Source organism: Tamandua tetradactyla, chromosome X, assembly GCF_023851605.1.
Source record: "Tamandua tetradactyla isolate mTamTet1 chromosome X, mTamTet1.pri, whole genome shotgun sequence".
Lineage (NCBI taxonomy): Eukaryota > Metazoa > Chordata > Mammalia > Pilosa > Myrmecophagidae > Tamandua > Tamandua tetradactyla.
Window position 1 is genome coordinate 100,361,341 of NC_135353.1, and position 22,741 is coordinate 100,384,081.

The following is a 22,741-nucleotide window of genomic DNA, read 5'->3' on the forward strand; positions in this document are numbered from 1 at the left end:
TTGGAAAGGAACATGGCAAACATGGAGACTTCTGCTAGCTTTCTTTTCAAGGTTCTTGTTTCATGAAGCTCCCCCAGGGGCATTTTCCTTTTTTATGACCAAAGGTCTCTGGCTGCGTGGGCTCTGTTGGTCCTCATGGCTCTGCTCGGCTCTGCTGTGGCTTTCTCATGGCTCTAAAAAGGGACTCCCTCCAAAATGTTTCCTCTTTTAAAGGATTAATGGGTGGAGTTGCAGCTCCATGGAAACTATTTGATCAAAAGTTTCTACCCACAATTGGGTGGGTCACATCTCCATGGGAACAATCAAAATGCTCCCAGCCAGCAATACTGAATGAAGATTAAGGGACATGGCTTTTCTGGAGTCCACCACAGATTCAAACCAGCACAACATGTATTGAATTAATTTCTATGAAATAACTGTAAGCAAGGCTGAAAATGAGAGCATTGAATTGCAGGCCATGTTCTTGTCCAATCCCCCCAAATATTAGCCCATTTTATGTTAGAGGTTTTCATTAGTGGCTGATACATACTCAAACCTTTCACTGTGGGTACTCTTGGCTTAGTCAAAGACAAAAAAAATCCATTATTTATTTTAAGAATATGAAGGCTCCAGGGTGAGAAGTTCAAGACCATGCATGAAACCAGATGTTTCTATTTTTTAACATTTTTTATTGTAAAATATAACCTATTTACAAAGCAAAGAAAGAAGAAAGCAATAATTTTCAAAGCATGCTTCGACAAGCAGTTACAGAACTAGCAGATCCCAGAGTTTGTCATGGGCTACCATTCCACCATCTCAGATTTTTCCTTCTAGCTGCTCTAAAACACTGGATGCTAGAAGGAATATTAATGTAGTGATTCATTGTGAGGCATGCAACTATGTGAATGAAACTTAAAGACTGTATGTTGAATGAAATGTCAGAAAAAAAAGCACAAATACTATCATGCTTCACTCATATAGACTAACTATAATATAAAAACTCAGAGAACTGAAGTTGAGAACATGGGTTATCAGGTTGGGGCCTACCATAAATGGTCGATTGTAAGCTCTCATAACAGTCACATATATTCAGGAGTTGTAGCTGTTATTTTTAAATTCTGAGATACTGACCTGTTTGTGTAAAACCTGGTCATTCCCAGAAACTTTGGGTATTTATGTGGCACCAGAGACTCAGAGTTAGAGCTCTGAAGCCATGAAAATCAGCACTACCCCACACAGGAACTGTTTAAAAAGTTGAAGAAGGTCTCAAGCTTCTACTAGAGATATGAATGGAGCTGATTGGGATAGGACTGGGGTAGATTAGAATATAGGGTAATGAATCAGCATCAAGGGATTGAGAAAACCTTCTTGACCAAAAGGGGGAAGAGCGAAATGAGACAAAATAAAGTGTCAATGGCTGAGAGATTCCAAACAGAGTTGAGAGGTTATCCTGGAGGTTATTCTTACACATTATATAGATATCACCTTTTTAGGTGTAATATGGAGAGGTTAGAGGGAACTTCCTGAAAATGTAGAGCTGTGTTCCAGTAGCCATGTTTCTTGAAGATGATTGTATAAGGATATAGCTTTCGCAGTGTGACTGTGTAATTGTGAAAACCTTGTGTCTGATGCTCCTTTTATCTACCTTATCAACAGATGAGTAAAATATATGGATTAAAAATAAATAAATAATAGGGGGAACAAATGTTAAAATAAACTTAGTAGATTAAAAAAAAAAGAGTATAGGGTAAAGGATGATATCACCCATATTATGAAACTTCAACTTCTGTGTGAGACCAAAGGGAGAGATGTTTACTTGGTGCAAAATTTGTATTTTGGGTAGTACACTACCTAATTTAACTTGTATGGTCAGTTTAGTTGAATACCATAAGTACATGGAATCTTGAATAGGGTGTGAGATCTTATTGGTTTGTCCAGGTTGTCCAGTATGATGCCCTGATATATCCCAGAGTAATTTGGGCAGCGAATAAACAAGTGCTTGCAAAGTCCCCCTGGGGACTGGGGAGAAAGGAGGACATATTCAACTTCCCCATCTGGGGAATTCCTGATGTTCAGCAAGCAGTGGGGACAACCAAATCAATAGGCCGAGCCCTCAATCTTGGGGTTTGCCCCTACGAAACTTATTCCTGCAAAGGATAGGCTAAGCCTACTTATAATTATGCTTAAGAGCCACCCTCAGAGAACCTTTTTTGTTGCTCAGTTGTGGCCTTTCTCTCTAAGTCAACTTGGCAGGTGAACTCACTGCCCTCCCCCCTACGTGGGACAAAACTCCCAGGGTGTAAATTCTTCCTGGTAATGTAGGACAGGACTCCCAGGATTCATTGGGACCCAGCATCATGGAATTGAGAAAGCTTTCTTGACCAAAAGGGGAAAGAGAGAAATGAGACAAAATAAAGTGTCAGTGGCTGAGAGATTTCAGACAGAGTCAAGAGGTTATCCTGGAGATTATTCTTATGCATTACTTAGATATCCCTTTTTAGTTTATGGTGTATTGGAGGGAAATACTTGAAACTGTTGAAGTGTGTTCCAGTAGCCTTGACTCTTGAAGACGATTGTATAATGATATAACTTTTACAATGTAACTATGTGATTGTGAAAACCTTCTGCCTGATGCTCCTTTTATCCAGGGTATGGACAGATGGGTAAAAAAAAAGTATGGATAAATAATAAATAAATAACAGGGGCGATAGGGGGTAAAATAAATTGGGTAGATTGAAATACTAGTGGTCAATGAGAGGGAGTGGTAAGGGTAAGGGGATGTATGAGGCTTCTTTCTTTTGTGTTGGTTTGAAAGGATTTATGTACCCTAGGAAAACCATGTTTTAAACCTAATCAATCTTGCAGGAGCAACCATTTCTTCAACCTCTATTCAATACTATGGGCTGGAAACTTGATTAGGTTATTCCACGGAGATGTAACTCACCTAATTCTGAGTATTAACTTTTGAATAGAGGGAGCTGTTTCTCCACCCATTCCAGGTGGGTCTTCATTACTTTACTGGAAGCCTTTACAAGAGGAAGCATTTTGGAGAAAGCTTGAGGATGACAGGAACAGCAGAGACACATGAACTACAGAGACCACCAGCCAGCAACCTTTGGAGATAAAGAAGGAGAACGCCCCTGGGGGAGCTTCATGAAGCAAAAGGCCTGGAGAGGAAGCTAGAAGACATCACTATGGTCTCCATGTGCCTTTCCAGTTGAGAGAGAAACCCTGAACTTCACCAGCCTTTCTTGAGTTAAGGTAACCTCTTGTGATTGCCTTAATTTGGACATTTTTATAGACTTGCTTAAATTAGGACATTTTCTTGGCCTTAGAATTGTAAACTAGCAACTTATTAAATTCCCCTTTTTAAAGCCCGTCCCATTCTGGTGTATTGCATTCCAGCAGCTTGCAAACTAGAACACTTTATAGTCTGAAGTGATGCAAATGTTTTAAAAACGATCAAGGTGATGAATACACAACTATGTGATTATATTGTGAGCCATTGATTGTACGCCATGTATGGACTGTACATTTGTGAATATTTGTCAATAAAAATACTTAAAAACTAGTGATTCAGCAATCATAACTCATTTGTTAAATCCTCTATTCTGTTACACCTCCTCCTTCTTTTCTGATTCTTCTCCCAATCTATAGGGATCTTTGGACAAGACCCGTTTTAACTTTTTCATGTTCAGAAAGGGGTCGACACTAAAAATAGGGGACTCTAATTAATTGGTTATCTTGGACCGGCTAGTCCCTCTGGGTTTCAGGATTTATCTGACCTAAGAACCCTCCTGGAGTTATAGGTTCCAGGAAAGCAAACTTAGTGCATGAAACTTTTATAGAGTCTCAGTCTGAGCGTAGTTGTTTTTAAGAGTCAACAGGAGTGATGTTGGTTGGGGGTTAGCAAACCATGGCAATTAGCACTATGTAACTAAAGCTTGCATAAGAGCAACCTCCAGAATAGCATCTTGACTCCATTTGATCTCTCTTGGCTACATGTTTCTTTTATAAAGATAATAGTTACCAACATTATTGAGAACCTGCTATATGTCAGGCAAAGGTCACATCTCACTTAATCTCAATAGCATCCCTATGAGTTATTATTTTTTTACTCTTTAACTTTTAGTTTTGAAGTTATTTCAAACTTACAAGACAGATGCGAAATTAACACAAAACCCACACAGAGAACTCCAACACCTAGATACTCAGATCCACCAATTTTCAACATTTCTTCTACATTTGCTGTATCACTCAGCATATCAGTCCATTTATCTACCCATTTATCTATTTTTTAAACCTTTGAAAGCAGGTTGTATATATCAGCTCCTTGAACACTTAATACTCCCACATATATTGCCTAAGAATAAGGAGATTCACTTATGTAACCACCTTAAGTACAATGATCAATTTCAAGGAATTTGACATTGAGATAAAACTTATAAGTATATTCCAATTTTTTCATATGTCTCAGTAATGTCCTTTTGGGCCTTTACTCCTCCATTATTAGACCTCATTCAGGATTATTTACTTGTCATTGTTTCCTTAGTTGTTTTTTTGTACCTGTATGGTAGCATATATACCACATAAACTTTCCCATCTCAACCACTCCCAAGCATACTATTCAGTGGGATTAATCACATTCATAATGTTGCACTCCCTTCATACCATCCATTTCCAGAATTTTCCCATCGCCCCAAACAGAAATCCCTCGCCCATCAGGTATCAACTCCCTATTCCCCCTCTCCCCACCCCGCCCCTGGTAACCTGTACTCTACTTTCGGTCTCTATGAATTTGCAAGTTTTGTTAGCTATTTCATATGCGTGGAATCATCCAATATCTGTCCATTTGTGTCTGACTTATTTCACTTGACATGATGCCTTCAAAGTTCTTCCATGTTTTTGCATGCATCAGAACTTCATTCCTATTTTAAGGCTAATACTCCATTGTATGTATATACCATATTTTGCTTATTCATTCATCTGTTGATGGACATTTGGATTGCTTCTACCTTTTGGCTATTGTGACTCGTGCTGCTATGAACATTGGTGTACAAATATCTGTCTGAATTCCTGCTTTCTGTTCTTTCAAGTAAATTTCCAGAAGTGGGACTGTCGGGTCATATGGTAGCCGTATGCTTAAGTTTTTGAGGAATTGCCAAGGTGTTTTCCACTGGTGCTGCACCATTGTACATTCCCACTAACAATGAACCAATACATCCTCGTCAGCACTTTATTACTTTCCACTTAAAAAAAAAAAATAGTCCCTTTATGGATATGAGGCCTATGGGTATTATTATCCCCACTTTATGTTTGTGGACAACTAACATTCAGAATAGTCCCATAAGTACTGAATCACAGAATCAGTATTTGGACCCTTATCTTTCTGACTGAAAAAGGAAGTCTCTTTCTATTATGCACACTGGCTCCTTAGAAAACAAATTATTGAAAGCCTATCATGTGCCTGGCACATTATTTCTAATCCTTCCAAACTTCCTTCCTACTTTACCCTGCAAAGTAGGTATTAATATCCTCATTTTAAAATGTTAATATTTCTCCTGATTATAAGAGCAATATGTGTTAGTAGACAAATTTAGAAAATAAAGAGAAGCAATGCAAGAAACTATTTTTTAAACTCATATATATTCCAACCACACATAATTACTCTAAAAATGTTGATGTATTTCTTTCCAGTCATTTCGTATGCATACGTGGTAAAAATAGATTTTTTTCTATAAAATTAGGATATTTTAACTCCTTTTTGACATTTAATATTCTATGAGTATTTTTGCATGTAATTGGTTTTTCAAAATGTGGTTGTTAATGATGACATACATTGCATGACAGTAACTAAATTGATTTAACCTAGTGCCTATTATTGGACACTTAAGACTGTTTCCTCACCTCTGTTTAAGGATGAGAAAAGTAAACCCCAGTGACTTGACAAGTCACTTGTCCCAAGTTATCTGGCTAGAAAGCAGGCTGAGTTGAGATTAGAATTTTGGTCTAGCTGACTCTAGAACTCAAGCACTTTATACACCACACCAGCTCTAGAAATAATAATACACCATTAACTGCCCTTCCATTTTCTCCTCTCAACTTGAAAGCTAGTGACAAAGCACTCTCCACAACCAGAACAGCAAAGGATCCAAGCATGAGGAACACAGATAATACAAAAGAACTAGGTGGCCCAACTGAGATGGAACAAACTGAAAAACAACAGGGAGGCACAAGGACATAGAAATAAGCAGAAGGTGGGAGATGGGTACACAGAACACTGATTGAGATAAGGAGAAAGCTGCAGTTGTGAAATTTAAAAGGAAAAAAAAAGCTTTTGCTTTTGTCTTTATATGTATATAGGAAAGAGCAAAGATAACCTCAAGGCCATGTGAGGAACTGGGAGGGATAAGGTTTCTGGAAAAGCGGATGAGTAAAGGGAGGATAAAACTTGGGAGGACTATAAGGCTAGGAGAGGCTTAGGGTGGGAAGGAGAAAAGTCCCGAGGGCAAAGAGTCAGGCTACAGTATTCAATACCAGCCACCAAGCCTACAAGTTCTGTGGCTGAACTCCCTTCCAGCAGGAGCCTCCTCCAATATCTCAGCTATTAAATACCCCTTAAGAGCTGGGGAGGAAAGGTGAGAAGCAGGGATTGTAAAGTGCTCTAACTATAATGAGGACTGAGAAAGGATCCTTGCACACTTGTTTAAAGCCCTGGCCTAAGGCTAGTGCCCCCTCCCCCCATCCCACCTCTCTAGCCTCAACCTCAGCCACACCCACATGTTAAGGACCATCCAGGAGGGGGGAGCGTGTGTGTGTGAGTGCGTGTGTATTTACACGCATGCAAGCTCGTGCATAGAAGAGACAGAGACGGAGACAAAAAGAGACCGGGGAGAGAGAGAGAGAAAGAGCGCGCGCGAGGAAGAGAGAGAGCAAAAAGAGACAGACAAGGACAGAAAGAGAGAGGGAGAAAGAGTGGAAGCAAAAGACAGACAGACGGGAGACAGAAAGGGAGGGAGGAGGGCTATCGGCCCTGGTGAGAAAAACTATTCCAGAGATAATGCAGGGAGCTCTTGTAGGAGGACTCAGGAAGAAGATCCTAGAACTTACCCTAAGACCGCTGAGGGAGTGTGTGTGTGTGTGTGTAGGGGGGGGTGTCTTTGCAGGGCCTGGATTTGGGGGGCATCAGCAATAATGGTCACTGCATAGGCGTTGACACTGAGCCAGAGCCATTTAACCCGCCCGGGGTGGCTGGAGACCAAGCTTAAGACGCCTCAAAACTACGACCCTTCGACTGGTTAGGGGGGCCCGAGGCTGTAGACAAGGGGAGGAGGGGCACGTGAAGGCTGGGTCCCTGCCTCCCTCCACCCTCTGCTGTCACTCATTACCCCAACAGTCGCCCCGGGGGCAGGCCCCGGAGAGGTGGGGATGGGGGGAGGGTAAGCTTGGCAGGCGCCTGCTGCATGGCGTAGGTAGTGACTGTTGAGGGGGGGCGGATGCCGGAGGGTTGAACACGAGTGGGAAGAGAAGAGAGACACGGGGAGGGGGAGGGGACCGGGAACCATTTGAATGAGAGGAGGGGATCACGGGTAGAGTGGGCTCCAGGAGGTAGGGCGGGCACGGGTGTGACGGGGGCCAGACTCTTGGGCCAGGTAAGGGAAGCAGGTGCGTAGATCTGTGTTTTCTGTGGGTTAGTGTACTCGGCCCCTTGGTGAAAAGGGGGCGACGCCTTTCCCGGGGGCGGGCTTCAAAGCTCCAGAGGCTATCTTTTCCTGCTCAACTAACGGGGCCCCGGGCGGGGGCTCAAGCTCCATCTCCAACGACCAAACTCCACTCCGCAATTTCCAGGCGGCCACTGGGCTGGGAGTCTCGCGCCGGGGGCCGGCGCTGTCTCGCGAGCCCCCTCCTCGAGCCAGCCAATGGGGTTGGTTGCTGGCGCCGCCCGCCCGCCTGGTGCAGAGCGCTGGGCGCTGTGAGCGGCGCTGCCATTTAAAGGGGCCGCGACCCCTGTCCCGGCTGCTAGGGAGGGAGGTGGAGAAGGAGCGCGGGGCCATCGCTGTCTGCAGTTCTAGGCTTGTAGCGGTTACACTAACCCTGCCGCAGGTAGGGGTCGGGCCTGATCCAGCCGAACCGAACCTGCAGGCGGGAGCTCGCAGTAGCCGGGAGGGGGGTCTAAGGAGAGATCGTAGCTCCAAAATGTCTTCCTGTAAATGCCTGAGGTGGGGGGTGGGCAACAGGAGAAGGGAGGACTGGGGGAGCAATAGGAAAAGGGGACGGGGTTGAGGAAGTGGGCGACCCTGAAAGGTAATTGGGGGGGAGGGGTTAGGAAGGGCAGTTTGTGGGGGCGGGGGAAGGGCCAAGGGAGGACCATGCTACGCGGGGAGGGGGGGTGGGGCTAGACAGGGTGGGTAAAGACTGGGGAGCTGGGGGGGCTTTAAGGGGAATGGGAAGGAAATAGAAACTGAGATCGCGGGGGCGGGAAAGCCTCCGGGTGGCGAAGGCCCTAGGAGACTCTTAAGGCCGAGTTGGGGGGGGGGGTTGAAAGGTAAGGGGGGAGGGGAAGTGGGAGTTGCAGTCGGGGGTGGGGGTTGCAATCGGGCGGTTGAATGACCCACTGGCTTATTGAGTGTGGGCACAGGGCCAGGGCGGGGAACGCCTCTCCCCACAGGGGGCGCTGTATGGGGAGGGGGGGAGTGGTCTTTTGGACTAAAGCCTGTGGAAATGCTTTTTGGTTGTGGTGATGGGGGCTGTTCATGTGAAATCCAAGTGGATGTTGGGGTGTGTCTCAGAGCCTCCATGAGAAGGAATTCTGGCTAAGACCACCTCTACTTGCCTTCTGTTGTACCCCTGATCTCCAGCCCATATCCGGCCTTCCTCATGGACCCCAGTGATTTCCCCAGTCCATTTGACCCATTGACCCTGCCAGAGAAACCCCTGGCTGGAGACCTTCCAGTGGACATGGAATTTGGAGAAGATCTGCTGGAATCCCAGACTGCCCCGACTCGAGGATGGGTCCCCCCTGGCCCTTCTCCATCCTCTGGAGCCCTGGACCTGCTTGATACCCCTGCTGGTCTGGAAAAAGACCCTGGAGTCCTAGGTGGAGCCACTGAGCTGCTGGGGCTGGGGGGGCTGCTCTATAAAGCCCCCTCACCCCCAGAAGTGGACCATGGTCCTGAGGGGACCCTTGCGTGGGATGCAGGGGATCAGACCCTAGAGCCTGGACCAGGGGGCCAGACCCCTGAGGTGGTGCCACCTGACCCAGGGACTGGGGCAAACCCCTCTTCTCCCCAGGGGCTACTAGAGCCTTTGGCCCCAGATTCTCCAATAACCCTGCAGTCTCCCCATATTGAAGAGGAGGAGACCAGTTCCATTACTACAGGGAGAAGGGATCCCCCTGGGCAGGAGGAGGAGCTTCCCCGAGGGCAGCCACAGAGCCCCAATGGCCCCCCCAGTCCTTCAGTGGGAGAGACTCTGGGGGATGGAATCAACGGTTCTCAGACCAAACCTAGGGGCCCCAGCCCCCCTGCACACCCTTCCTTGCCAGGTAGGTTGCCTAATCAGATGATGAATTGAGGCTGGGCAGAGAGGGTGGGTGTAAGGAGGAGTGGCTCTGTGTTTGGGGGAAGAAGCAGGAGAGGAGGAGAATGGAGAGGGAAGAGTAGAGGTGTGGGAGGGGGTAAGAAGGCGGAGGTTTGGGAGGGAGGAGTGGGGATGTGGTGAAGAAGAGGAAGGAAAGTAGGGGTGAGGGGAAGCACAGGGGGTGTGGAGGGAGGGATAGGGGTGAGGTATCAGGGTGGTGGGTTGGGGGGAGTGGTTTTGATGGGAGATGTTCCCTTTTATTATTACTCAAATGGGCTTTTGGTGCCAGGATCCATCCCTCAGGATTTAGGGAAGAAAATAGGCTTCTTGGTTCTAAGATCTCTGCAACTGTTTTATTCTAAATGGGAGTGGGGTTTCTGGGTTTGATGAATGACAACTAGATTCTGGAGCCACCAAGAGCATAAAGATTTCAGGAGAATGGTAGAAATGTAGAGTGTGTCTCTGATGTGGGAGGGGCAGCCTGAACGTGAGAAGCTCCAGTTCCTCCCCTGTTTGGCCTAGTCCTGTTCCTCTCCCAGGCTGTGTGTGCCCAGGGTCCTAGGGCTTTTATATAACCAACCACCTGAGGCCAGAGGAACCTACCCATACATTTGTACTTCCTTTCCCCCTTGCTGCTGTTGGGTGGTTGCATTTGTCTTTGTTGGTAAAACAAATTCTGGATGAAAGGTGTGTTATCTGTGTTTCCTTAACTCCCAATGATTGAGGACAGAAAAGCTGATGGGAAGGGTAGGGGTGCTTTTTGTTTTCATAGAGAGTAGCTGCGCCCTGCCCCCTTAGTACAGAGCCCAAGGTAACCAGGGGAGGGGCCCCAAGAAGCCACAGACACTCGAGTTTTCCCTTTCAGTTTTGAGTAAGTTCTTTCCCTGAATTGGGAGGTGGGGGTTGGGGCAGGGTGGGGTGGGCAAGGGCAGGCTCAAGATTTAGGCTACCTTCTGCTTCCTTTGCAGGAGATGGCCTGACTGGGAAGGCGAGTGAGAAGCCGCCTGAGAGGGTGAGGGGGTGGGGGAGGGGAGGGGAAGGAGTCTGGTTATCCCTATAGCTCTGGGAAGGACAGGCCCTTCATTTTCCCTCCCAGATGTTGTTTTGTGGAGGGTGTGTGTGAGTGGAGTGAAGAGGAGGGTGGGAGCTGTTGTATCTCCTGCTTCTTCAGGAGAAAATCCAGCCTCCTTTTCTTTCTTCCTCTCAAGGGCTGGGCCAAGGGTCCCTACTCCCCCTTCCCCCTCCCATCTCCATACCTTGCCCCCGCCTCCCCAACCCAGTGCTAGTGCAGCTGGCCCATTAGCCTGCCCCTGGTGTCAGCTTTCCTCCTCTCCCTGTTTCCAAGGTGCAGAAGAGAAGCGAGCGCGTGCGAAGAGTAGAGCCTCCAAAACCTGAGGTTGTGGATTCCACTGAGAGCAGTGAGTAGGACTTGAGGAAGTGTAACCTGGGAATTCTGGGTGGAGAGAAGGGCAGAAAGTGGGATGTGGCAGGGCAGAGATCGTCTAGCATTCTGCCTCTCTCTGCTATAAGTTGGCATGGGAACTGGGGACAGTGGGTGAAATTGAAAACAAGTGTGGTGAGCATGGAGGGTTTCCTCTTTTGGCCATGGCATCCCTATGCCCTGAATCTTCTCACTTAGAGCTCTTTCTTCCCTAGGAAATTAGGGAGCAACCAAGGGAGCAAGACACCCATTGCTTAAGATACCAGTGTTGTTGGGGTAGGGGTAGGGGTTGGGGAACAGTGGTGTCCCAGTATCCTGGCTGATCTGAATGACTGTTGGTCCTGGGATGGTTGGAGAGCTGGGCTGGTGGCTTTTCTCACTGCCCCTCCTGACTTCCTCAGTTCCAGTGTCAGATGAGGATTCTGATGCCATGGTAGATGACCCCAACGATGAGGACTTTGTGCCCTTCCGGCCCCGGCGCTCTCCTCGCATGTCCCTACGCTCCAGCGTGGCACAAAGGGCTGGGCGCTCCGCAGTAGGCACCAAGATGACTTGCGCTCATTGCCGAACACCGCTGCAGAAGGGGCAGACAGCCTACCAGCGCAAGGGGCTGCCTCAGCTCTTCTGCTCCTCATCCTGCCTCACAACTTTCTCCAAGAAGCCCTCAGGCAAAAAGACCTGTACTTTCTGCAAGAAGTGCGTGGAGATCCTAGGGCACAGGGTGGGGAGGGATCAGACTGGGAGTAGCAGATAAGACAGAGGTGACATTGGCAAGATCCTACCAGAACTGAGCTGTGGGAGAGAGAGCCATTTAGGGAGGGGGATCAGAGAGTATTTGGCTCTGTGGTCATTTATCCCACAGGAAGAGTGGAAGCTGATGAAATCAGAGGGTAGTACCAAGCAAGTTTTCCAACCTATTCCCACCTCCAGGGAGATCTGGAACACCAAGGACTCAGTTGTGGCACAGACCGGTTCAGGAGGCTCCTTCCATGAGTTCTGCACATCTGTCTGCCTCTCCCTGTATGAGGCCCAGCAGCAGCGCCCAATCCCTCAGGCTGGGGATCCTGCCGATGCCACTCGCTGCAGCATATGCCAGAAGACTGGAGAGGTGAGGAAGCCTGGTTGGGGGCTGATTTACAGAGCCTGGCCAGCCTGCCCTGCCCCTCCAATCCCAGGGCTGGAGGGGCCAGGCCCTGTGGAAAAGGGGAGTGGGGAGGAAAGGCAGCCATCATGAGGGAGCATATTCAAGGATAGAGCTTCTCCAGGATGTGTGCAGCCGGCCTTCCTTGCTTCCCAGGACCTCACCATCAAGTTGGCAGCCCGCTGTGCAGGTTGGGGGGTCCCTGGGCCCACTGTCTGCTGTGAAGGTTTAGGGGGAGGTCGGGGGAGGACCTTGTGCCAGGGTGGGCGGTAGCCAGCGGGCCTTAGCTCAGGATACGCGTGTGTGTGGCAGGTCCTGCACGAGGTCAGCAATGGCAGCGTGGTACACCGGCTCTGCAGCGATTCTTGCTTCTCCAAATTTCGGGCCAACAAGGGACTGAAAACCAACTGTTGTGACCAGTGTGGGGCTTACATCTACACCAAGACCGGAAGCCCTGGGCCCGAGCTCCTTTTCCATGAGGGCCAACAAAAGCGGTTCTGCAACACAACCTGCTTGGGGGCATACAAGAAGGTGGGGCCGAGGGAGTAGTGAATTAGAGGGCTGTGGAAGGGGGTGCGGTCCTTGGGTGATAAATAAAGGTGCCTGATGGGTCGAGGGCTGGGAAAAATAAAAAATAATCATAATCATAATCAAGGGGGTTTCAATTGTATCTGTTATGTTTTATTTTTTAAGCTGGCTGGTAGATGCGCAGGTCTTTGTTATATCATCATCTATACTTTTTTGTATGCCTGAAATATTTCATGTTTAAAAAACTTAAAAAAAAAATAAAAGCGAAGGGACAAACCCAGCCTCAGCCTCTCCTTCCCCATCCTCACAGAAAAACACACGTGTGTACCCATGTGTCTGGTGCAAGACCCTGTGTAAGAACTTTGAGATGCTATCACATGTGGATCGTAATGGCAAGACCAGCTTGTTCTGTTCCCTGTGCTGTACCACTTCTTACAAAGTGAAGCAGGCAGGGCTCACTGGTAGGTGCAAAGCCCTCTTCTCTGAGACCCCTGCTGGCCTTCCTTCTACCTCCCATACTCCCCTCTTCTAAAGTGATCCCTGCTGCCCAACCTTGGCCCCAACCACATCTTCCCATGAATTTCCTGTTCCATCTCTACACTGCCTTACACCCTCTGTGTACTCTCTCTCTCTTTCTCTCTCTTCCTCTTTCTCTCTCTCTTTCTCCTTCTCTTTCTCTCTCTCTCTCTGTCTCTCTGTCTCTCTCTCTCTGTCCCTCTCTGTCTCTCTCTCTCTCTCTCTGTGCCCCAGGCCCTCCCCGACCCTGCAGCTTCTGCCGCCGCAGCCTCTCTGACCCCTGTTACTACAACAAGGTTGATCGCACAGTCTACCAGTTCTGCAGCCCCAGCTGCTGGACCAAGTTCCAGGTACTCCAGACCCTGGACCAGGGACAGAGGGTGTAGCAACACAGAGGGTAGGAGAAATGGGGTAGGTAGGCCTGGGCAGAACAAAGAACAAGCCTGACCGCCCCCACCACTACCAGGCACATCTTGCCCCTCCCTTACTTGTCTTCCTTCCCTCCAGCGTACAAGCCCTGAGGGGGGCATTCACCTGAGCTGTCACTACTGCCACAGCCTCTTCAGTGGCAAGCCTGAGGTCTTGGACTGGCAGGTAAGACCCCCCCCCATGTCTTGCCACGCTTTCAGTCTGAAGGGGTCCTTCCTCTGGGTTCCTGCCAGGCCCAAATGTTACAGCTCTGTCCTCCCCGCCCTGTGCCCCCACCCCAGGACCAGGTGTTCCAGTTTTGCTGTCGTGATTGCTGTGAGGACTTCAAGCGGCTTCGGGGTGTGGTGTCCCAGTGTGAGCATTGCCGGCAAGAAAAACTCCTGCATGAGAAACTCCGATTCAGTGGGGTGGAGAAGAGCTTCTGCAGCGAAGGTAAGGAGATGGCGAAGGGCCAGGAGGCCCCACACCTCACAGCCATGGAGAATGGTGGAGAAGGAAGGGAGGAAGGGGTGGAATGCAGTCTGTGGGGCAGAGTCTTCTGCTCAGGAGGCTCCATCCCCACCCAGTCTAAGGCTGTGGGTACAACGCCATGGGAGATGGGTGAAAGGGGAACAGTTAGAGGTTTCAGGTGCAGCACCTTGAAAAGTTTGTGTCTCTGGCCTCTTTTTTTCCCCTCTCCCTCTCTTTCTAGGCTGTGTGTTGCTGTACAAACAGGACTTCACTAAGAAGCTGGGCTTGTGCTGTATCACTTGTACTTACTGCTCCCAGACCTGCCAGCGTGGAGTCACCGAGCAACTGGATGGCAGCACCTGGGATTTTTGCAGTGAAGACTGTAAGAGCAAGTACCTGCTGTGGTATTGCAAGGTACGGAGGGCTGGCAGGTTAGAACGGGAGCAGCAGGGAGCATGGACTGTGGGGCTGGGAGATCAAGGTATGGGTAGAGCTCCTGGGAGGGGATGTTGGTAGCCGGCCCAGTTTCCAAGGGGTGGGGCCTGGTTTATATCAGGAGAAAGTGTGCCTGGTGCATTTTAGGGAGGCAGGTCTGACCATTCTGACAACCTTCTCAGGCTGCCCGGTGCCATGCCTGTAAGCGTCAGGGGAAGTTGCTGGAGACCATCCACTGGCGTGGACAGATCCGTCATTTCTGCAACCAGCAGTGTCTTCTGCGTTTCTACAGCCAACAGAACCAACCCAACTTAGATACCCAGAGTGGGCCTGAGAGCCTTCTTAACAGTGAGTCTCGGGCAGAGGGCCCATGCTGTTAGAACTGGGCCAGAATCTTCTAATCCCAGGCCTAGCTCCTTTCTCCTTCCTCGGGTGCTTCCATCTCATCCTTGGCCAGAGCTCTTGGTGTGGTATTCTCTTTTGGCTTCTGGACCCTGCAAGTACTAGGGAGGGTCTTTTTAAAAGGCTTTGGGGGTTAGAGTGTACTGATTTTCCATAAAGTACATATATTTTGAGGGGGGGGGGAAGAATATTTACCCAGTTTGGATGGAGAGTGTGGGGGTTGTGATAATCATGATCCTTGTTTTCAGAGAAAGGAAGTGTCAGTGGTACGCTTTCCCTTTAGCAAGACTGAAGAGTTTTGTTGAGTCTGGAATGTTACCCTGTCCCTTGGGTACTCAAGGAGTCCCGAACTCCTGAAGGCCCTCTGAATGGAAGGTCTCAAGTTGTGGGGTAGTGGAAAACATGTAATGTTTTTCCATCTCCTGGGCAGCCAAGAGTAAAATATCATCTTGGCCACTGTTTCTGGAGCCTAAAAAACACAGGACCTGGGGTGGCCAGAAGGGAAAATCCTAGATTTCCCATTTATGGTTGTTGTGCTTCTTTGTGACACTCTGCTGGAACAGAGGTGAGGCAAATGGAGAACTGGTTCTTTGGATGCAAGCGTTCATTTGTTTTGATCTGCAGGTCAGTCTTCTGAGTTGAAGCCCCAGACTCCCTCTCAAACCAAAGTGGAGAACAACAGCACAGTGAGGACCCCAGAGGAAAATGGGAATTTGGGCAAGGTCAGGGCCAAAGCCAAGGGGGAAAGAGAAACATCTCAGAGGAGGGGAAGGAGATTGGCAGCACTACTGTTCCTTTGTTTCTGCAGCTCCCTGCTAAGACCCGATCAGCTCCAACTGCTCCCACCCCTCCTCCCCCACCACCTCCCGCAACGCCTCGCAAAAACAAAGCTGCCATGTGTAAGCCTCTGATGCAGAATCGGGGGGTCTCCTGTAAGGTGGAGATGAAGTCCAAAGGAAGTCAGACAGGTAAGCTAGGGGAGCTGGACATCACGGGCTGTGTCCCCTTGTCCCAGGCCTCCAGCCCCATGCCTGAAAGCTGGACAGGGGAATTTCTTCGGTTGTTGAAGCATGATGCATGTGGTGTCCTAGGACCACAGAGTTGTCTGTAGCTCTGCTTCGAGGGTGGCGGGGTGAAAGCAGGCTTGTGTTAGAGCTTTTGGGAGTGACAAGCCAGCATTAGGCCACTTGGGTAGGAGGTGCTCCATCTAGCAGGGGCTCTGAGAAGAACCCTTTCTCATCGGCAGAAGAGTGGAAGCCACAGGTGATTGTGCTGCCCATTCCAGTACCCATCTTTGTGCCAGTGCCTATGCATCTATACTGCCAGAAAGTCCCGGTGCCTTTCTCAATGCCTATTCCGGTAAATTCCCCCTCCCTTCCTCTGGGGTGGTAGGTTTTCCTCCTTTACCCTTTCTGGTAATGAGACCATCTCTTCCCCTCACTCTCATCTGCTCTCCCTCTCACCTGCTAATGTGGATCTTTGGCATTTAGTTGGATCTGTGTCCCCAGGTGCCTGTGCCCATGTTCCTTCCCACCACCCTGGAGAGCACAGACAAGATTGTAGAGACCATTGAGGAGCTAAAGGTGAAGATCCCTTCCAACCCTTTGGAGGCCGACATCCTGGCTATGGCCGAAATGATCGCAGAGGCTGAAGAGTTAGACAAGGCCTCTTCTGACCTTTGTGGTATGCATGGACAGAGGCACAGAGGTGGGGGTGGGGGGTGGGGACAGGGTGATACTCGTCTCCCCCAGGGGGTGGCAAGTGGTAGTTTGGTTCCTAGTTGGACAGGGATTCATAGTGGGGTTTGGCCCCTGACAGTCCCCAAGCATCAGGGGGAGGAGCTGTAATGACGTAGCGAGTTTCTCGGCTTTCCAGATCTTGTAAGCAACCAGAGCGCGGAGGGACTTCTGGAAGATTGTGACCTGTTTGGGCCGGCTCGAGACGATGTCCTGGCGATGGCTGTCAAGATGGCCAATGTCTTGGATGAGCCTGGGCAAGACCTGGAGGCGGACTTTCCCAAGAGTGAGTAGGGTTCAAGGCGTGCTTGCTGAGTACAGTTGCATTCATGCAATCAGGAAGACAGTGTTCCTCATGACCTTGCGCATAATCCTGATGAGTGTTGCATTGTGACCCTGAGATAGAAGGTTCTCACAGGGAGCAATGCCAGAGATACCAGGACAGGTCCATTCTTTCGGACTTCTAAGCATATTTTTGGTGTAGCTTTGCTGGTTCCTCTTGAATAAAGTGAAGCTATCTGAGAGGCCCACCTTGAGTCAAGCAGGCAGGTAGCAGGGATGTGTTGGGAGGAGTACAGGGTCAAGAGCCTAAAAAATTGATTTCTTCTTTTTCTCCCCTCTATTAGATCCCTTGGACATCAACCCCAGCGTGGACTTTCTCTTTGACTGCGGACTGGTGGGGCCTGAGGACGTGTCTACTGAACAGGACCTTCCCCGAACTATGAGGAAGGTGAGGGCTGGGACTCCTGGAGCCAGAAGACAAAGACAGAGACCCAAAGTGAAGGGAATGCTAACTTGGCCATGCCAGCAGCTATAGCTTGACCTTCCCTAACCTCTTTTCTCCAACACTATGAACACTGGACTATAGCCAGACTTTGCTCTCTCCCCAGTTCACGGTCACTATCAGGGCAGTTCCTGGGGGGCTCTGTGCCATAGACGTTTACTGAGTTCTTACATCAGTCCCTTGCCGGTATACACTGTCCTGACTAGCTTCCATGGTGCCCCCGGCCTTCCCTCCACCTCTCACCCTTCCTTTCTTTCCCTGCCAGGGTCAAAAGCGGCTGGTGCTCTCTGAAAGCTGTTCCCGGGACTCCATGAGCAGCCAGCCTAGCTGTACTGGACTCAACTATTCGTATGGGGTCAATGCCTGGAAGTGCTGGGTACAGTCAAAATATGCCAATGGGGAGACTAGCAAGGGGGATGAACTGCGATTTGGCCGTAAGTACCAAGGAGAAAAGAAGGCAGGGGTGGGATGGGGAGGAGGAGGAGGAGGAGGAGGAGGAGGAGAAGAGGGAGAGGCAAGAGCTGTGATGCAGCTGAAGATGTCTAGGAATGATCAGGGAGGATGCAATCCCTGAAGGGGGTGCCCTGTGAAAATGGAAAGGAGTTGTAAAATAAAGGGAGGTGAGTCTCAGTTTCAAGGCTGAGAGCTCTTTTTCTAACTGATGGGGTTTATTCGGGAGCTAAGTGTGAGGAAGAGATGGAAGGGTTAGTGGTGGAGTTCAGGGAAATTCTACTTGTAGTACTTTATTAATCTTATCCACCTCTACTCCATATCACTGCAGCCAAACCTATGCGTATCAAAGAGGATATTTTGGCCTGTTCAGCCGCTGAACTCAACTATGGTCTGGCCCAGTTTGTGAGAGAAATCACCCGACCCAATGGTGAACGATACGAACCCGACAGTATCTACTATCTGTGTCTTGGCATCCAGCAGGTACCCCTTGCACACTGCCTCATTTGCCGTCAGGCTCAACGCAGCAACGGGATCCCGCCTGAAAGGATTCTGTCCCACTCCCTGTTCCTCTTCTTGTCTCCTACCCCAAGCAGGCAGCTTGCCTTCGACCTCTTGCTTCAAATAGGACAAGAGATGTTGATGCTCTTCTAAAATCAGAGCTGCATTTCAGGACTGTGGGCCAAAGAGAGTTTTAATTACTATCTGGGTCCCCTTTTTAATCCCAAAACCCATGGTAGGAGGGAGGGGTGGGTAGAGCCAGGCACCTTGAGTGGTGGAGGGTAATATTCGGTTCTCACAGGGAGAGATAACCTGACAAAGGGGGTCTGGTCTTCTGAAGAACTAGCTGTGCCATCCCCAGGCTTCCTCCTCTTACAGCAAAGCTATGGTACCTGAGAGTTTTAGGTTTACCTGGGCAAAAACACTCTGGGTCACCGAATCAAGAAACCGTTTCCCATCATCTCTCAGTTATCAGTGATCCCAGGCCTGGGGCCTGCGGCATCACTGCCTTTCCCCTAGGACCTAGAATCTAGCTTTCTGTTTGTCTCTTTGTTTATCTTTCTGCAGTACTTGCTGGAAAATAACCGAATGGTGAACATTTTCACGGACCTTTACTACCTGACTTTCGTTCAAGAGCTCAACAAATCTCTGAGTACTTGGCAGCCCACACTCCTTCCCAATAGTAAGGAACAGGGACTTAGCAACCCCTATGTACCTTCCTCCATCCTTCTAATACACCATTTCAAGAGTCCTGTGCCATTTGGTCTGCCACGCTTCACAAGGGATCTGAGGGCAGGACATGTAACTGGATGCTCAGGGTTTAGAGCTAGAAGAGCTGGAGTCCCTATCCTTGAACCTGAGGAGGGGATCAAGACTTAGGTCTGAAGAGCTCTCTCTGGGACCACAAAAGATGGTGTAGGGTTGGGTGGTAAGTGAAGAAGAAAAGCAAGAAGTTGCGGGGCGGGGGGTCTCCTTGAGGTTTACATCTACCTGCCTGTAACCCAAGGGTGATGAGGGAAGCTCCAAATGCAGCTGAGAACGCTTAAAAAAAAATCCAGTCCTGATACTGTACAAAGTATCAGGCAGGGATCTCTAGACGGTGGTCACATGCTGAATGAGTATTGGGTGGTAGAGGTTTACAAGCACGTGCATCCAGGGTCAGAAGGAGTGTGGGCAGTTGATAGCTCCTGACTGGTCTTTCACCCTTGCCCATTGCAGATACAGTGTTCTCCCGAGTAGAGGAAGAGCACCTCTGGGAATGTAAACAACTGGGGGTTTACTCGCCATTTGTCCTGCTCAACACCCTCATGTTCTTCAACACTAAGTTTTTTGGGCTGCAGACAGCAGAGGAACACATGCAGCTGTCCTTCACCAACGTGGTGCGACAGTCCCGCAAATGTACCACTCCTCGGGGCACCACAAAGGTGGTGAGCATCCGCTACTATGCCCCAGTCCGCCAGAGGAAAGGACGAGGTATGAGGCTGCCTCCTCCTTTGCTTCCTCCCCTTCTCTGCTTTTCCCTTTCCATGCCCCACCATAACTGCTGGGTAGGTCTTCTCCTTGGTCAGTAGCTTCCCTGTTCTTCTGTTCCTGTGTTTACAGAAAAGGTGGAAAAGGCCAGTCCTTCAATCTGACGGGCAGTGGCTGTTGCATAAATAGGAGGTCACCCAACTGCCTGTTTCCTTCCTTCCCTCATTTCAAGGCAATTTGTTTGCTTGCCTACTTTTTGTTTTTGGAATGGGGGGTGGAGAAGTAGACAGGTAGGAAGCTGTTGGGTATGTTTGGCTGCAGGTGAGAATTGACCAAGTGAGTGACGGGCTTTCCGTGATTCTTTGCTATCAGGCATAACAGGAACTGTACCTGAGTTGTCTGTCTTTCTGGCTCTGGAATTCTTGGCCCTTCTCTTGGTCCATCTGAGTGCAGCTTCCAGGGTCCCTTCTCTGGACCCAAGCCTCTACTTGGACAAAGGGCCTGGATCATCGCTTTCTCTACCCAGGAAAGCAGGCCCAACCTGAAAACAGGCTCTGTTTTGTCAGTTTGTGTAACTTCTGAGATCACTGCTTCCGGAAATCAACTTGGGAGCGATGATAAAGAGAAACTTTGGCAGTGAAAGCCAGGGAGGGCTGTAGAACCACATGCCTGCAGGATGTTTGGTTGCAGTGAAGGAGGGACCGACTGACTCTTCTGTCCTAGATCTTTCTGAGACTGCATTTTGTGTCCTCAGGGCCCTCCCCCCTAAGCCCTGGACTGTACTTTTGGAGGTAGCTCCTTGGGACTGTGCTCTTATGAGTCTGGGTCATTTGCCTCCTCTCCAGACACCGGACCTGGGAAACGGAAGAGGGAAGAGGAAGCCCCTATCTTAGAGCAGCGTGAGAACCGCATGAATCCCCTCCGCTGTCCTGTCAAGTTCTATGAATTCTATCTCTCCAAATGGTGAGTTAGCAGGTTTGAAGGAGTGGCATCAGCATGGGGACCCAAGGAACCCACTTTGCCTTGGTACTGATCTCCTGTCCTACCACCCCCATCTCCACCCCCTGCCTTTGCAGTCCTGAAAGCCTCCGAACTCGCAATGATGTATTCTACCTGCAACCCGAGCGGTCCTGCATCGCCGAGTCACCTCTCTGGTATTCCGTGATCCCCATGGATCGCAGCATGTTGGAAAGCATGCTCAATCGCATTCTGGCTGTGCGTGAGATTTATGAGGAACTGGGTCGTCCTGGGGAGGAAGACTTAGACTGAGCCTATGTGCCATCCGTATCCATAATTCACACCAATGTCTGTCCTGTGGCCACATTCCTCAGCGTGACCAGCCCAGGAACCAGTGCTACTCATTCTGAAGGGCCCTGACTCTCCCTTTCCATTCACCCATTCCCTGCCTTCCCTAAGAACCCCTGGCACAAGGGGTTGACAACCACAGGGCCCCAGTGTTCTGTACTCAGGGGCCAGTCTCCCAGTGATGGGCAAAAACCAGCTAGCCCATTTCCTTTATGCTTCAGAGTGAACCCCCTTTTACTGGGGCCACACTCTGGGTAGAGAGTTAGGAGTTATGGTGGTCCTGTTGGTTTTGGGTTTTCCTGACCCATCCCATGTAGGTAAAGCCACTCATTCCGAGGTTTAGCCCAGGGAAGAACCCAGCTGCCTTCTCTGCCCTGTGCCCTCTTCCCTCTCTACTCTTCCCCATACCACACTATAAGGGTCTTGTGTGAAAGGTATGAAAGGACTGAGGGGACCATTTACCTAAAACACAGGGCTTTGATACTCATCCCCTCCCGTAAGATAATTGGCTGTTGGAACCCTCTTTGTTTCCCACACCTGGCAAGCAGCAGCCCTTGGTGCTGCGATTAAAAAATTAAAACTTCCAAATGTTCCCCCCCACACACCCCCCAAAGGCAGAGAATGACTCTTTAAGTTTGGGGAGCAGACCTCTGCCCCCAACTCGGTTTATGTGTTTGTCTCTCTCAGCCATCTTAGGTTGGCATGAGCCATGGTGTCAACATGCTTAGCCCCCTTCTGTAACTGCCTCCCTCTAGTTCAATGGGCAGAGCTCCCAAAGCAAAAACTACCTTCCAACTTCGGGCTGGGGCTGGGTTCCCCACTCTACTTCTTTCCCTACCTTCTATCCCCCATCACAAGAGCCAGGCCAAGCCTAGGGGGGCAGGGGAAGGGAGGGCCCTGGGCCATGCAGGATGGGGATCTGCAGTCGAGGAGCTATGGGCATGGGTCCTGCCTCCACTGCCGACATATCTTTCCTCTTCCCCGTCTTGCCTTTGTACCCCGGAAAACTTAGCATCCAGCAAAAGGGGTGCCCGGTTCTTTCCCTGTTGGCTTTGCTGTTCCCCAGCCTCCCTTTTGTGTTTTTATAACTGTCATCCGTTTAGCCACTGTTTAAATTGTATATATTGTTCTGAGGCGCCTGGCCTGTCCCTCCAGTGAGCCGTGCCTGCCCTCGTGTTGTAGTGAGAAGCTGTTGTCACGACTAACCTGTCTCTGGAATTGTTTGTTCAAATAAAGAGTTAAAATTGTCTTTTGCCTCCTGTAGGGGAGAGAGAAGGTATACCTTCTAGGGGAGATATTTGGAGGGGTGAGGGATAGAGAGGAGTCATGCTAGATAACTTCAGGTCTCAAAGTATAAAGAAGTGAGGTATCCTACTTCAGTCTGAGAATCATTTTGTACCCCTATGATACCACTCTTTGAATGGCTTCACTAAGGAGATGGTCCTTTTTATAACAAGTTTACAAACACTTAAGAAAAAACAATTATGCAACAGCTGACTATTAAGAGCCTGCTTTTTTTTTTTTTTGTTTCTTAGGTCATAATTTTATTGCTCAATTTCTCCATTGCTGCCTTCCTGTTATACAAAAAGAGCCTG

The 22,741-nt window shown here is 49.3% G+C and overlaps 1 protein-coding gene across 5 annotated transcripts; it reads left to right on the forward strand.

Moving 5' to 3' along the window:
- The first annotated feature begins 7,556 nt into the window (after positions 1 to 7,556).
- Positions 7,557 to 22,393, forward strand: ZMYM3 (zinc finger MYM-type containing 3). Of its 5 annotated transcripts, none has more exons than XM_077146127.1 (25): positions 7,557 to 7,631; positions 8,838 to 9,523; positions 10,527 to 10,570; positions 10,904 to 10,976; positions 11,401 to 11,695; positions 11,930 to 12,107; positions 12,453 to 12,671; positions 12,979 to 13,129; positions 13,419 to 13,534; positions 13,692 to 13,778; positions 13,895 to 14,045; positions 14,305 to 14,477; positions 14,681 to 14,846; positions 15,525 to 15,622; positions 15,709 to 15,868; positions 16,147 to 16,259; positions 16,409 to 16,583; positions 16,776 to 16,922; positions 17,263 to 17,366; positions 17,686 to 17,854; positions 18,202 to 18,353; positions 18,939 to 19,053; positions 19,590 to 19,844; positions 20,687 to 20,804; positions 20,918 to 22,393. In XM_077146127.1, exons 2-25 carry the CDS (start codon positions 8,857 to 8,859, stop codon positions 21,108 to 21,110), a joined length of 4,119 nt encoding a protein of 1,372 aa, XP_077002242.1. In that variant the 5' UTR covers positions 7,557 to 7,631; positions 8,838 to 8,856; the 3' UTR covers positions 21,111 to 22,393. The 5 variants fall into 5 exon arrangements, with proteins under 5 accessions (XP_077002242.1, XP_077002243.1, XP_077002240.1 ...); XM_077146128.1 differs by lacking the exon at positions 7,557 to 7,631 and adding an exon at positions 7,943 to 8,082 and having other exon boundaries at positions 10,910 to 10,976; XM_077146125.1 differs by lacking the exon at positions 7,557 to 7,631 and adding an exon at positions 7,944 to 8,082.
- Positions 22,394 to 22,741: the final 348 nt, after the last annotated feature.